General features: G+C 39.0%; 1 protein-coding gene across 4 annotated transcripts in view; it reads left to right on the top strand.

Annotated features, from left to right (window-relative positions):
• Positions 1-15,163, top strand: part of LOC139758762 (RING finger protein 17-like) — a 272,806-nt gene that overhangs the window by 153,628 nt on the left and 104,015 nt on the right. For all 4 annotated transcript variants that reach the window (XM_071680535.1, XM_071680537.1, XM_071680536.1 and 1 more), the window contains 6 exons: positions 1,205-1,281; positions 1,968-2,035; positions 3,920-4,005; positions 9,212-9,358; positions 9,587-9,655; positions 10,817-10,897. In XM_071680535.1, coding sequence (XP_071536636.1) covers positions 1,205-1,281; positions 1,968-2,035; positions 3,920-4,005; positions 9,212-9,358; positions 9,587-9,655; positions 10,817-10,897 — 528 coding nt within the window. The remainder of the gene's footprint in view (positions 1-1,204; positions 1,282-1,967; positions 2,036-3,919; positions 4,006-9,211; positions 9,359-9,586; positions 9,656-10,816; positions 10,898-15,163) is intronic.

Raw genomic sequence — 15,163 nt, 5'->3', positions numbered from 1 at the left:
GTTTGCCGTGTCCCATTCACGTCTCACCCTGCTTCACTCCAACCTTTCATCTCCATTGTTGTCTTCCCCTTTCCATTGCTTCCTTCACATGTTTATCCTTAGTCAGTCTCCTTTTTGCTCATTCTTTCCACACACTGTTCATCTGTGTCATTGATACTGCTATTACTATTACACCTGTCTCTCACCTTTTCATTCCTTACATCATCATCCCTAATCACTCCACATATTGCTCTGAGGAATTTCTTGTCATATATCCACCCGCCTCTTTTATAGCAAGAAGGGATCTAGACTTGCATACATGCAACAACATTGTTACTATAACTTCAAACATATATATGTATGCCCTAACAGACAGTAACCCCTCATTTCACACTCTGCCCTCACAGGCAGTAAACTCTCTTTTCACCTACTCTTCAAAGCATTCTTACCTGTCCACTGAATGATTTCATCTCCCAATGTTCCATCAGCTACATGTCCACTCCCAGGTACTCCACTTCCTCAAGGCTCTTTCCAGTAAGACAAATGAACTAAGCTGGCCACACACACACACACACACACACCTCATTACCTCACTGTTATTGACATCAGTTTTCAAAAAAAAACTTTCTTTCACACAATTTTCAACTTTTTCCTTTCACACCATTTCCTAGACACACACAGTCTTTCCTTATTTGTAAGATTACTAACTTAGGCAATGTACAAGTTTGGTTGCCCTCTTTACATTTTCAATCATGCCTGTATGTTTTTTCTGTGTGGATACCACACCTGGTTTGCATATACCAAATAGGTTGGTTTAGGCTTGTATATAACATTCAGAAACTTTTCCTGTATATAATTCCAAGATGCCTTTTATCACTTCTAACATAGAATTTGCCATTGTTAACTTTTTCTTGAATGTGATGTGTGCAAAAGAGGCCTTTTTCATATGTTCATGATATTAACTTGCTAAGGCAGGCACAAGTAATTAAAATAAGTTGATACAGATTCTGACCAGTGTGTATTTTGTTTAGTTCAGTTAATTCCTTATTCCTTCATATAAAGACTTAAGGATTAGAATTCTTATCTTAGGTCCTGTGTGCAATACTGTTGTTGAAACAGAAATGATTCAGCATTCATGTTGTTTTTATCTACAAATATCGAAGAATTAACCTAATTCTTGTTAACGGTGGATTTACCTGATATATGTAAATAACTTTGTCTTTAGGTAACACAAGTGGAGAAAGGAGAACAGATGACAAAGCATTTTTACATCATGGGATTGATTGCTGAGGGAAAAAATCAGTAAGTAACTTCCTATTCCCTGTATTGAATGTATGTTTAGAAAATATTTTACATCAGGGATTATTGAGAAGCAAGAACATAGTAAAATTGCTTATAGACATATGGGAGGAATAAACACTGCTGTTTACGACTTGCTTGGATTGGCTAAGATGCTAATATGCCAGAGTACCAAAATGATGGTCCTGTGCCTTTTCCTAGCAACTGGCTACTGTACCAAACTTCTTCAGTCAAAATTTTAAGTTGACTAGGACTTAGTTATGAGGTTCTTGGCTTCCTCTGAAATGAGTAAGTACAATCCCACCCACTCATTCATGCAACATATCAAGCTCAGAACTTACTTTTTGCTTCCCAGTCATCTCCAGCAGTCTACTTCTGAAGCATTGCCAGTGTTCATGATTGAAATTTCCTCACCAAAATGAACAGGCCCACAACAACCACAACACAAGACCCACAGCAACTGATTCTGGCACCCTTTAAAGATGATTCATTCTTATCACAACATTTCAGCCAACACTCGTGTAGCATTCTTGACCTATGAAATGTAGACTTTTTTTTTTTTAAATTGCTTGTACTTTAACTTGCCTAACATTTAAGGGTTGATATTCTCATGTCAGTGTTCTCAGTCATGTACCAGTATATGCTCTGAATTTAGTGCAAAGTTTTGTTTATTGTAATTTTTCCTACAGGATAATCCAAATGAAACATTATCCACTACGGATGCAGTTAGTGAAGAGAAGAACTAACACAGAAAATGGTAAGCAACAAACTGACAGTATATTGATTAGACGTTTATTATTGTTTTCCTCCAATATTAAGGTTTTCTCTTTGAAAGTAGTACATGTCCACTTACTTCATTATTGGTCTGTTAGACCTTATTGACTAGTCTTTAGCTGAAATGTTTCCCCTTTCTGTCAGTGAGATAGGTGCTAGCTCAAAGATCTGGGTTATCTTCATGAAAGGCTCTCACGTGTATGAGTCCCTTCCCATGGTGATGCAAGGTATAAGATCCCTTCCCTAACTCGTATCCCATATCCCTTCCCCAGCTGGCATCTTAGATCCCTTCCCCAACCAGCAGCCCAGATCCATACACTTTTCTACATAGGTACTCAGTTTTTTGCTTATATACTTGGAGTTTAGTTATTGTATTTTCATTGAGCTGTTATTGCCATGGGTGGACACATCTGTCACTCTTCGCAGAACAGAATGTCTGTATCTCCACAGGAGTTTTCTATCACTTTTACTTGACTGACATGAATCCAGTTTACACCCTTCAGTCATCCTGAATGGACTATCATGCTCACTGAAGAGAACATTAACCATTCTAAGCATCACATATGACCGTATAACACACAGGACATTCTTTCTTCACACTGTTAAGATCACTGCACTGACTGAATGCCTTCAGACCACTATTTGCCACCAGATTCATATATGAAAAAGAATCCCATTGCATCCTGTACAGACTTTTAATCTGATCCATTATAACAACACCTCGCTGGTTGTCCACATTTTCAAAAGTAGTGATAAAGCTATAACCCACATAAAAGAGAATAAGACATTTACAGACTTCTAAGTAACCACAACTACTCCAAACTTATGTAATGAAACAAAGAATTCTGAGTATAATCCTACCTCAGCATGCTTAGTGCTGATTTTTTTTAACAGCACTTTGCCCCTTCCAACCAAACTGCTTCATAACCACCATCCCCCAGATGGAAATAAAAAGTCTACCCATGCTGTGAAATTCAGCAGCTGCAGTGCTGCTCACAGATCCCACACCACTACCAAATTTGACACTGACAAAACACATGCACACTAAAATAACCAACAATTACGGTATGTCCACCCTCCCAACCCAGTCTTGATTCCCATTCCACCAGACATCCATCCACCAGAAACCACACTCCCCAGACAAACACTAGTCACCCTTTCCCATCATTACTCTGGACATCACCCATCCCTGAATTATTACAGAAACTGATTTAACTCTTCCCAAGGCCCTTCATACCCATGATGCAACAACCTCAGTGAAGACCCTTAATACTTAATGAGCAGAGGGCCTGCATGTGTATATCACTACCCTTTATGACCCATGATTAAACTCAGTGGAGCAATGAAAAATATGTTTGAGATGCATTATATATCCTGATTAGATTAATTCATATTGATTTTGGTTTATGAACAGAAGTGTTTAAGTTGATGGAATAATTGGGAAAATATTTTGAGATATGTGTAAGTGAAAGCATTATTTTAAGATGATAGTTTCAAAGAGATACAAGGGAATTCAGGAAGGCCACCATATAGTTTTATATCACAATTTATCATTCTTATTAGTACATTGATCATTCTTGACTGTTGATCTTTTATGTACTGTATTAGTAAAATATTATCCCTGGGCTAGTTGAGAAGGAATACTGCCCACATATTCTTTGCATGTTGCAAAAGGAGCGAGAACGGGGGCTGGAGATCCTCTCCTCCAGTTTTACTTTTCCAAAAGAAGGAACAGAGAAGGCTGCCAAGTAAGGATTGATTTTTCCTCAAAGGCACAGTCATCTGTTCCTTATGCTGCCTCGCTATCACAGGGAATGGCGAATACGTGCGAAAAAATGGTAAAATATATATTTCTTTTCTGCCACAGATCTTTGCCAGGAATGTAGCCAAGCCAAAGCTGCAGTAATGTGTAAAAGATGCATGTCTCAACTCTGTCATCAGTGTTTTAGAAAGGTAAGAATAACGTTACAGTGAGATATGTTGTTCTCTTAAGCTATAAATTGTATGTGTTGCTTGACATTTAAGAGATACACTTGACATTAAAGTATTTTATCTTAAAGATAGCTGTCTCAATATCATATCTGATTTATTATCATTGTTTCAGAGCAGAGTAGGGCAATTTTTTTGTGTGTATGTGTGTAATTAACCTGCTTACTGCAGCTGTGGTGTAGATACCCTGGTATGTTTTACTGTTTGATGCAGTGTGGTTGTTTATGTTAACAATTTTTTAATTGGTTGCCCTAGCCTTGAGGTAAAGTGTGTAGCTGTTAATGCTTGTCTCACATATTGTTACTAGGTGCCACAGCCAAATTTTTTTCCATATGCTGGTCAGTCTGTGTGCAAATGTCAAGGAGGCCTTTATGATATCTGTGCCCTCAGGTTGTGTAATAGTTTATTAATTTTTGATGGTAATTCAAGATGATAGTTGTTAGTGATGAAAACCATGGTATTCGTATTTGTGAGCAAAAGCACTGTCAGTACGAGAGAGTTGTAGATGTAAATGTGAGAGGCTTGGTGAGAGGGGCAAGTATTCAGACTGTGAGGGATGAGATGGCCTGGGAAGTGATCCAGTTTTTGTTTGCTGATGTTACAGCACTGGTGGTGGAGTCAAGTGAGAAACTGCAGAAGTTGGTGAATAAGTTTAGGAGGGTGTGTGAAAGGAGGTTGAGAGTAAACAGTAATCAAGTATGAAAAAAGAATTACTCTAGTGCAGTTGATTGGAGCAGCATAAGGTAAACACGACCTGTTCTTAAAATCTGCCTTTTCACATTCAGGCTGTTGCTTTTCCTTGAATGCTTGCCCACATGACCAGTGCTGCCCCTGCAGGCCTCCACAAACTAAGGGTCTCTTGTGCACACAGAAATAGGCACCAAATTAGGAATCTTGTTATCTGTAATAATATGCATTTTCACATCTAAACTGTTGCTTTCTACCATTGCATTAACTTTCCATCGGACAATTGTCTGTGATTGTCTATGAGTCGCTGCCTGTCACAAGTGAAATATAAGCTTTGAATGATTGGAAGTGAATGGATTAATGATGTCATCCTGATGGTGTTTGCTGATTGACTGAGGGTGGGCCTGAAAAGAGTTTGCTGCAATGATCATGATTTAATGATTATCGAAGGGAGATGAAGGCTAAAACTTCCTTACCAAAAATGTTAAAGGATGAAAGGTATTGACTTCTTAAAAAATTTTCCGGGAGAATCTCTCATGAACTTAGGACACATAGAAAGAAAAGGTTTGTCAATTTTCTAAACCTGTATTTTGTGTGAAATGTCTTGACAACTTGTAAAATCTCATAAATATGAAGAAAGTAGATGTTTTACTAATATATATATGTATATATATATATATATATATATATATATATATATATATATATATATATATATATATATATAACGAAGCTCAAGGGTAAAGGGGAAGAGTGGTTTGGAAATGTCTGGGGAGTGAAGTCAGGGGTTAGTGAGAGGACAAGAGCAAGGGAAGGAGTAGCAATACTCCTGAAACAGGAGTTGTGGGAGTATGTGATAGAATGTAAGAAAGTAAATTCTCGATTAATATGGGTAAAATTGAAAGTTGATGGAGAGAGGTGGGTGATTATTGGTGCATATGCACCTGGGCATGAGAAGAAAGATCATGAGAGGCAAGTGTTTTGGGAGCAGCTAAATGAGTGTGTTAGCGGTTTTGATGCACGAGACCGGGTTATAGTGATGGGTGATTTGAATGCAAAGGTGAGTAATGTGGCAGTTGAGGGAATAATTGGTATGCATGGGGTGTTCAGTGTTGTAAATGGAAATGGTGAAGAGCTTGTAGATTTATGTGCTGAAAAAGGACTGATGATTGGGAATACCTGGTTTAAAAAGCGAGATATACATAAGTATACTTATGTAAGTAGGAGAGATGGCCAGAGAGCGTTATTGGATTACGTGTTAATTGACAGGCGTGCGAAAGAGAGACTTTTGGATGTTAATGTGCTGAGAGGTGCAACTGGAGGGATGTCTGATCATTATCTTGTGGAGGCTAAGGTGAAGATTAGTATGGGTTTTCAGAAAAGAGGAGTGAATGTTGGGGTGAAGAAGGTGGTGAGAGTAAGTGAGCTTGGGAAGGAGACCTGTGTGGGGAAGTACCAGGAGAGACTGTGTACAGAATGGAAAAAGGTGAGAACAATGGAAGTAAGGGGAGTGGGGGAGGAATGGGATGTATTTAGTCAATCAGTGATGGATTGCGCAAAAGATGCTTGTGGCATGAGAAGAGTGGGAGGTGGGCTGTTTAGAAAGGGTAGTGTGTGGTGGGATGAAGAAGTAAGAGTATTAGTGAAAGAGAAGAGAGAGGCATTTGGACGATTTTTGCAGGGAAAAAATGCAATTGAGTGGGAGAAGTATAAAAGAAAGAGACAGGAGGTCAAGAGAAAGGTGCAAGAGGTGAAAAAAAGGGCAAATGAGAGTTGGGGTGAGAGACTATCAGTAAATTTTAGGGAGAATAAAAAGATGTTCTGGAAGGAGGTAAATAGGGTGCGTAAGACAAGGGAGCAAATGGGAACTTCAGTGAAGGGCGTAAATGGGGAGGTGATAACAAGTAGCGGTGATGTGAGAAGGAGATGGAATGAGTATTTTGAAGGTTTGTTGAATGTGTCTGATGACAGAGTGGCAGATATAGGGTGTTTTGGTCGAGGTGGTGTGCAAAGTGAGAGGGTTAGGGAAAATGATTTGGTAAACAGAGAAGAGGTAGTAAAAGCTTTGCGGAAGATGAAAGCCGGCAAGGCAGCAGGTTTGGATGGTATTGCAGTGGAATTTATTAAGAAAGGGGGTGACTGTATTGTTGACTGGTTGGTAAGGTTATTTAATGTATGTATGACTCATGGTGAGGTGCCTGAGGATTGGCGGAATGCGTGCATAGTGCCATTGTACAAAGGCAAAGGGGATAAGAGTGAGTGCTCAAATTACAGAGGTATAAGTTTGTTGAGTATTCCTGGTAAATTATATGGGAGGGTATTGATTGAGAGGGTGAAGGCATGTACAGAGCATCAGATTGGGGAAGAGCAGTGCGGTTTCAGAAGTGGTAGAGGATGTGTGGATCAGGTGTTTGCTTTGAAGAATGTATGTGAGAAATACTTAGAAAAGCAAATGGATTTGTATGTAGCATTTATGGATCTGGAGAAGGCATATGATAGAGTTGATAGAGATGCTCTGTGGAAGGTATTAAGAATATATGGTGTGGGAGGCAAGTTGTTAGAAGCAGTGAAAAGTTTTTATCGAGGATGTAAGGCATGTGTACGTGTAGGAAGAGAGGAAAGTGATTGGTTCTCAGTGAATGTAGGTTTGCGGCAGGGGTGTGTGATGTCTCCATGGTTGTTTAATTTGTTTATGGATGGGGTTGTAAAGGAGGTAAATGCAAGAGTCCTGGAAAGAGGGGCAAGTATGAAGTCTGTTGGGGATGAGAGAGCTTGGGAAGTGAGTCAATTGTTGTTCGCTGATGACACAGCGCTGGTGGCTGATTCATGTGAGAAACTGCAGAAGCTGGTGACTGAGTTTGGTAAAGTGTGTGGAAGAAGAAAGTTGAGAGTAAATGTGAATAAGAGCAAGGTTATTAGGTACAGTAGGGTTGAGGGTCAAGTCAATTGGGAGGTGAGTTTGAATGGAGAAAAACTGGAGGAAGTGAAGTGTTTTAGATATCTGGGAGTGGATCTGTCAGCGGATGGAACCATGGAAGCGGAAGTGGATCATAGGGTGGGGGAGGGGGCGAAAATTTTGGGAGCCTTGAAAAATGTGTGGAAGTCGAGAACATTATCTCGGAAAGCAAAAATGGGTATGTTTGAGGGAATAGTGGTTCCAACAATGCTGTATGGTTGCGAGGCGTGGGCTATGGATAGAGATGTGCGCAGGAGGATGGATGTGCTGGAAATGAGATGTTTGAGGACAATGTGTGGTGTGAGGTGGTTTGATCGAGTAAGTAACGTAAGGGTAAGAGAGATGTGTGGAAATAAAAAGAGCGTGGTTGAGAGAGCAGAAGAGGGTGTTTTGAAATGGTTTGGGCACATGGAGAGAATGAGTGAGGAGAGATTGACCAAGAGGATATATGTGTCGGAGGTGGAGGGAACGAGGAGAAGAGGGAGACCAAATTGGAGGTGGAAAGATGGAGTGAAAAAGATTTTGTGTGATCGGGGCCTGAACATGCAGGAGGGTGAAAGGAGGGCAAGAAATAGAGTGAATTGGAGTCATGTGGTATACAGGGGTTGACGTGCTGTCAGTGGATTGAAGCAAGGCATGTGAAGCGTCTGGGGTAAACCATGGAAAGCTGTGTAGGTATGTATATTTGCGTGTGTGGACGTGTGTATGTACATGTGTATGGGGGGGGGGGGTTGGGCCATTTCTTTCGTCTGTTTCCTTGCGCTACCTCGCAAACGCGGGAGACAGCGACAAAGTATAAAAAAAAAAAAAAAAAAAAAAAAAAAATATATATATTTTTTTTTTTTTTTTTTTTTTTTTCATACTATTCGCCATTTCCCGCATCAGCGAGGTAGCGTTGAGAACAGAGGACTGGGCCCTTGAGGGAACATCCCCACCTGGGCCCCCCCCCTGTTCCATCTTTTGGAAAATCAAAAAAAAAAAGTGAGAGGGGAGGATTTCCAGCCTCCCGCTCCCTCCCCTTTTAGTCGCCTTCTACGACACGCAGGGAATACGTGGGAAGTATTCTTTCTCCCCTATCCCCAGGGATATATATATATATATATATATATATATATATATATATATATATATATATATATATATATATATATGGTGTGGGAGGAAAGTTGCTAGAAGCAGTGAAAAGTTTTTATCGACGATGCAAGGCATGTGTATGTGCAGGAAGAGAGGAAAGCGATTGGTTCCCAGCGAATGCAGGCCCGCGGCAGGGGTGCGTGACGTCTCCATGGTTGCTTAACCTGCCCATGGATATATATATATATATATATATATATATATATATATACAGATATCTTTTACCAACATATACTTTCATTATTTCGTTGCTGTGAACAGTTGATCTCGTACGTCATCCTGATTTTCCTCTCTCTCTTTGTCCAGTTGGTCAGTCATGCCCTCTCAAGTTTCCATCTAAATTTTGCCTTCCCTTATTTCACTGATTGCTTTAAGATGATTTTTTTTTTTCAGATACATAGACATAAAACAATGAAGCTACATGAAGCAGAGCCACTGAATTCTTATGCTGTTCATACTGAACCACCAAAGTGCCCTGAACATCCTGATTCTCCAAGTACCTTCCTTTGTAAAACATGTTCTCAGGAGAACAAGGAGATGGTAAAATATCTTTTTAATTTTATGATGATTGTTGATAAGGTCCCAAACTGAGATGTTCTTAATTTTCACATTATTTTGGTGTGCAGTCTTGAGCTTTATTTCATACTTTGCATAAAGTGTAAATGATTATTTGAAAAAGTTGCACCATTTTGTTGGTGTCACAAGCTAAACTTAAGAGTGCTTTGATAAATGCTTAAATATTAACAGTTCATTAATTTTTATTTTCAGGCATTTTGTGTGAGATGCCGCTTGTTAGGTATCCATCAGTATCATGAAGTCATAGATATTGCTGATCTAGTAAGTTTTACCTTTTTCTATGTTGTTTTACATTTGGTATTTTTCTATGTATATTCAAGGGTGATGTCAATGTATTTCTTTTTATAGTCAAGGGGACATTAACACTTGATTGACTTTGTTTGCACCTCATATTTTCGTAGAGCACTCTCCAGCATTCTTCTTTGATTAAGTCATGATGAATCTTTACTTCATTTATACAAATTGTATAAGTATGCCTTTCTTAATTTTTTCTCTTTCTTTATGATATATTAATATGACATCTTCATTTCATAGGATAACAGTGACAGCAATTCTGCTTTAGGGAATTGGGTAATTTTGCTCTCCTATTCTAACCTGCAGGATTGGGGATTAGGAGCTGTTTTGTGAATTGATATGCCCAAAAAGTACACCTTCACATCAGCTTACTGGATATAGGTTAAGGTTGTTTATATTTGAACTGAGGGGTTGTATATGTCTGAGCCAGTACACTTGTTTGGAATCAGAGTTAATATTAAATCGGTATTTAGGCCTACTTATTAAACTCAGAAGAGTTTATTGAAAACTGGATTTTACTTGTTTATACAATCGTGTGTAGTGAACACTTATTCCTTACTTGTTCTGTGCTCAATCCACAGACATTCACGCAACACAACTTATTTGATGTGTGGTCCTGTCTTGTGGATGTGGCCCAGTTTTTTAGTACTACTGGCAACCCCATTGAAGGGGATCCTTGATCAGGAGTGTAAGATAAGGCATCAGTGGGATGTTACCAGTATGAAAAGATTTACTGAGAAAGGAAGGGAGAATGAGATGAACAGGATAAGCAGTGAATTGGATATTTGTAGTTGATAAAGAGTTGTAAGAAAGTGATCAGTAGAATGAATGATAAATATTTGAGGTTAACATTCGCCTGTAGCAAGTACAGTCATATTACTGAACTCTTACGTAAATGCAAGCCACAAAACTTATTTTTAACATGATGCATTCTGTAATTTACCAGTTACTTATTTGAAAATGAACCTCTATAAGGATGTACAGTGAAGATCCTGTGAATGTAGTGGGAGAAATGATGTTTGCTGCTGAGATCAACTCATTACCATTTTGTGTTGGAAAGTTATATCTTTTATCTGTGGTTGTTTTACAATCCATTGATATCTGATACTGTAACATTTTCTTTTGCAGAACTCTGAGTATTTGCCAGAAATTGAGAAGTTAATGGGAGATTTAGTGGGCATCATAGACCTCTTGCATAAAAGCAAAATGGTAAGTAGCTTAGCCTTCCATATATAATTTTTGAGTTTTGTGATTGTTATAGGTAGATGTAGAGTCAGAGGTTGATAGTAGTTAGTTGGCAGCCATCAGCCAGGGAGGTATATTACCGGTACTAACCTTCTTGGTATTGGGAGGGTTATTAATGGCTGTGTAGTAAGCTAGTGCTCCTTCGACCTTGGTAGCTGTCTTTTCTTTTTGCTCACTTACACATGAACTGCTGATATTATGTCCAAGATACAGTCTCTCCTCGTCACACGTGACACTTGACAACACTTAACTTGCACAACTCATTCTTCGTAACTATATTTTCATGTGGTTAGTGCTCTGCACTAGCCCTGCCTTTTGGAAAAGTGGTAGGAATAATAGATAGAAGTGGTAGGTAGGAACATTTAACAAGAGCATTAAGTAGATACATAAGGTAGCCGTAGAACATTCAGTGGTAGCACTTGGTAGAATAAGTACTTAAGAGCATTCAATGGGAGTTGCTCTCTGCCAGTGGCCCGTTAATGGTGAGGCATTAAAGGCTAAGAAGCAGCACTGGAGTTCACCACTTACATAGACTTTTGCCTTGTTCTTTCCCTTGAGGGAGTTCCTGACAGGAACAGGCATCAGAGATATAGTTAGATAGAGTCAGACCCTAGTCCAGTGTTTGAAGGTTATGATGGGTATTGTTAGAATGTTGTTGATTTCTATTGATTGCATTTATTTACAGTCTTATATATGATAATGACAATTATGCAACTCCAGGACCCATTTTATGGGGAAAGAGCAGAGAAATGGTGGATTGTCCTTTCATCCATCCTAGACATGCCCACACCAAAGCCAGTGCCTCTCTTTTGTGATACAAGGGCATGCTGGCAGAGTCCAGCAACACCCTGAGTATCCTCTACAAACAATTCATCTTTTCCACTTTCAGCAATGCCTCACCTGCCTGGTTGTCTATCCTCTCAGAAGCAGATGTAACAAAGCTGCAAACCACACAAGACAGTCACTTGCCACCTGGCAACACACAAACCCTTGTCATCTTTACAATGAAGTAAAGGTTCTTCCACTACAATCCCCCTTCATCATGTTCAGCACTCAATTCTGTTTACCAGCACTAGACCCTTTCTTACCCAAACCACATGATAACTCACCACCAATGCTGAAGTTGAAATAAAAAGCTTCCTTCTATCTCACACTTTAGTAACCTTTACTCACAGATTCCCCATCCCCCTCAAATAAAACAGTGAAAAGAAAAAGAAAGAAATAACCCAAAAAGCTTTAAACAACTTACCTTCCAACTCGGTCTTAAATTCCGACCCACCAGACATACTCCTTTGAGAAACCACACTCCCCAGACAAAAATGAGTCACACTCTCCTGCTTGTTCTCTGAATATCACCCATCACTACATAAGTACAGACACCATTTCAGCATAGCCCAAAACCCTTCATGCCATGATGGAACTATCACAAAGATGCTGAGCTCTTGTTAGCTGCACTGCACTGTCTGCACAGACACACATTCAACATGACATTGCTTAATGATCTTTGGTCCATACTTGTGGACATAGCCTGCTTCCTGAGTGTTGAAGGGTCATAAGAATAGAAGGAACTCCTTGGGCAGGAAGGTAAGGTAAAGTTCTGGGAGCATTGAGGAATATGTAGGAGGGGAAAAATGGGTATGTTAGAAGGTATAGTAATCTCATAGATATCGTATGGATGCAAAGTATGGGCTACAGATGAGAATGTGTGGAGGTGTAGATTTATTGTATTGGAAATGTTTGAGGACAGTATGTGGTGTGAAGTGGCTTGTTTGAATAAATAATAAAAGGGTAAGATAGAGATTTGGTACTATAAGTGTGGTTAAGAGACCTGAAGAGGGTTTGCTTAAATGGTTTGGTCATATGGAGAGAGTAAGTGTGAGGAGGTCGACAAAAAGATATGTATCAGAAGTTGAGGGGACAAGGATAAAGGGGAGACTAAATTGGAGATGGAAGGACGGGGGTGAAAACATTTTGAGTGCTTGGTACCTGAATATGTAGAAGGGTGAAAGATGTGCACGGAATAGATTGAGTTGGTTTGATGTGATGTGCAGAGGATGAAGTGCTGTCAATGGACTAAAGCCGGAACATATGAAGCATTCAGGGTAAATCATAGAAAGTTGTATGGATCCTGGTTGTGAATAGGGGGCAGGGGCCTGTAGTTTTGTTGCATTACACATGATAGATAGAAAATGGGTGTAAGTGAATGAGGCTGTTTATTTGTCTGTTTCTGGTGCTACCCCGCTAATACAGAAAACGTTGGATAAGAATGAAAAATGATATACCGGACTTGCTCAATGTTGCAAACTCTTGTCTGCTTGAGGTAGTGTGTGTGTGTTTGTGTGTATATTAGTATTAACAACATATTTGATAAATGACATTCAGACATGGCTTGCCGTGAAGGAACAGTTAACTGTTGGACAGATCTTTTTGGATAGTTGTTTCTCTCTCGCTGAATTTAAGGTTTTTGCCGTATTTTGAAAGATGTTCGGATAACAAGAAGGAGAGAGAATGTAATGGAAAACCAAATATTTTTTAAAGCATTAGATTTACTATTTTATTCATTTTGAAATCCTCATTTTTATCAATTATAACATTTTGTATGTTAACATCTGTATATGACATTATAATTACAAAAAAAAAAGGTGCAGAATACATCAACTTGTTCCTCTGCATGGAAACAGTAACTGTCAAATTGTTAATTACGTAGAAGGAACGTTCGTGTCCATTGTTTTGCCACATTTTCTCAATCGCTGGTATATACTATAATGTATGAATTTGACTGATGGGTGGAAAGAGAGTGCAGTAAATTGGTTCCTGTTTTTATTTTGGTTATGGGGAGCTTTACTGCGTTTACATCAAAGACGAAGTTTCTTTTGATCTTCAGATAACTGTTCATAACATTTCCAGGAAGTTGTTTGACGTATTGCGAGGACGCACGTCGTGTCGTAGTTGGATCATTATAAAAGACGGAAAGATCTAGAATTTCCATAGTTTGTAGTTATTTATTATATTGGTCATTCCACCACAGATTTCGTTTGAACTGTTATACTCGTCCAGCTCATACAGACCTCGCATTTATTCGTGTTATCACAGTCTGCTTTCGTACTAACGTTGCTTGGCATGAGGTGGAATAATGTGGCTATTTTTTTTTCTTTTTTACTTTGGCATGTAACACGCAGCTTGTGGGATGAGCTTTCACTTGGATCATCGATGCTCCTGCCTCCCGAGGGTCAGTGACTTTGAAAGAAAGTCAGGTTAGTGTCGAGCATTTACTTTCCTTCCTATCACCGTAGCTTCTCCGACATCATTAGTTCTTCATTTGTATATCACTTTATATATAAACTGGTTTGTGTGAAGAAATATCATACAGATATCGATAACTGCCAAAGATGATAGAGAATGGAGTAATGATGACTGGTTTATTTTGAGAAACGAGAGAAATCGAGAGTGGTTTTTACCCTGGCCACGAAACCCGTCCCGCAGCTTCCTTTCTTGAGGTGGACCAGCCTGACCCCAGGCCGGAGAAACACGTGGCGATTCTCGTACTACATCCCCTCCTCCCACTCCTCCTCCTTGCTTTAAGTCACAGATTTATTTCGACATATTTTCCAGCTTTTGTTTATGGTTCCATCTTAGCCTCCTCCTCCGACGTTCGAGTTTCCAGGAGATTTTAGGGGAGCTGTTAGCTTTTAGATGATTGGCTCGACCGATAAAAAGACTAATGGAGATTAAATCTAGGATTAATGGAGATCAAATTTAGGATTAATGGAGATTAGATTTGGGATAAAGCAAGAGACAATTGGAGTTTTGTCGTGCATGAGGACTGGTGCTTGAGCGTGAGTAGCATGCTGGATAGTGAATGTGACTGGTGAAATATATACATATTCCTTGTTCAGTTATTGTGTTGGTAAATTTTATAAATGTTCGCTTTGCTGAAAAGCCGTCTTTTCAAAATGTTCACTGATAGTTGTATATGATTATGGCAGAAACGTATTGCTTATGGCTAGTAAGGCAGTTGTAGAAGTACCGGATGCTCATGGAGTGTACAACATCCCAAATTTTGGGGTATGATATATATATATATATATATATATATATATATATATATATATATATATATATATATATATATATATGATAGATAGATAGATAGATAGATAGATATAGATAACTCGAGATCCTTATATGGCCCAAGTAGCTATTGATTTCAAGAAATACAATGACGTATCG

This window comes from Panulirus ornatus, chromosome 31 (genome assembly GCF_036320965.1).
Source record: "Panulirus ornatus isolate Po-2019 chromosome 31, ASM3632096v1, whole genome shotgun sequence".
NCBI lineage: Eukaryota > Metazoa > Arthropoda > Malacostraca > Decapoda > Palinuridae > Panulirus > Panulirus ornatus.
Note: the sequence above shows the minus strand (reverse complement) of the source record. Positions and strands in the feature narration are given on the sequence as shown.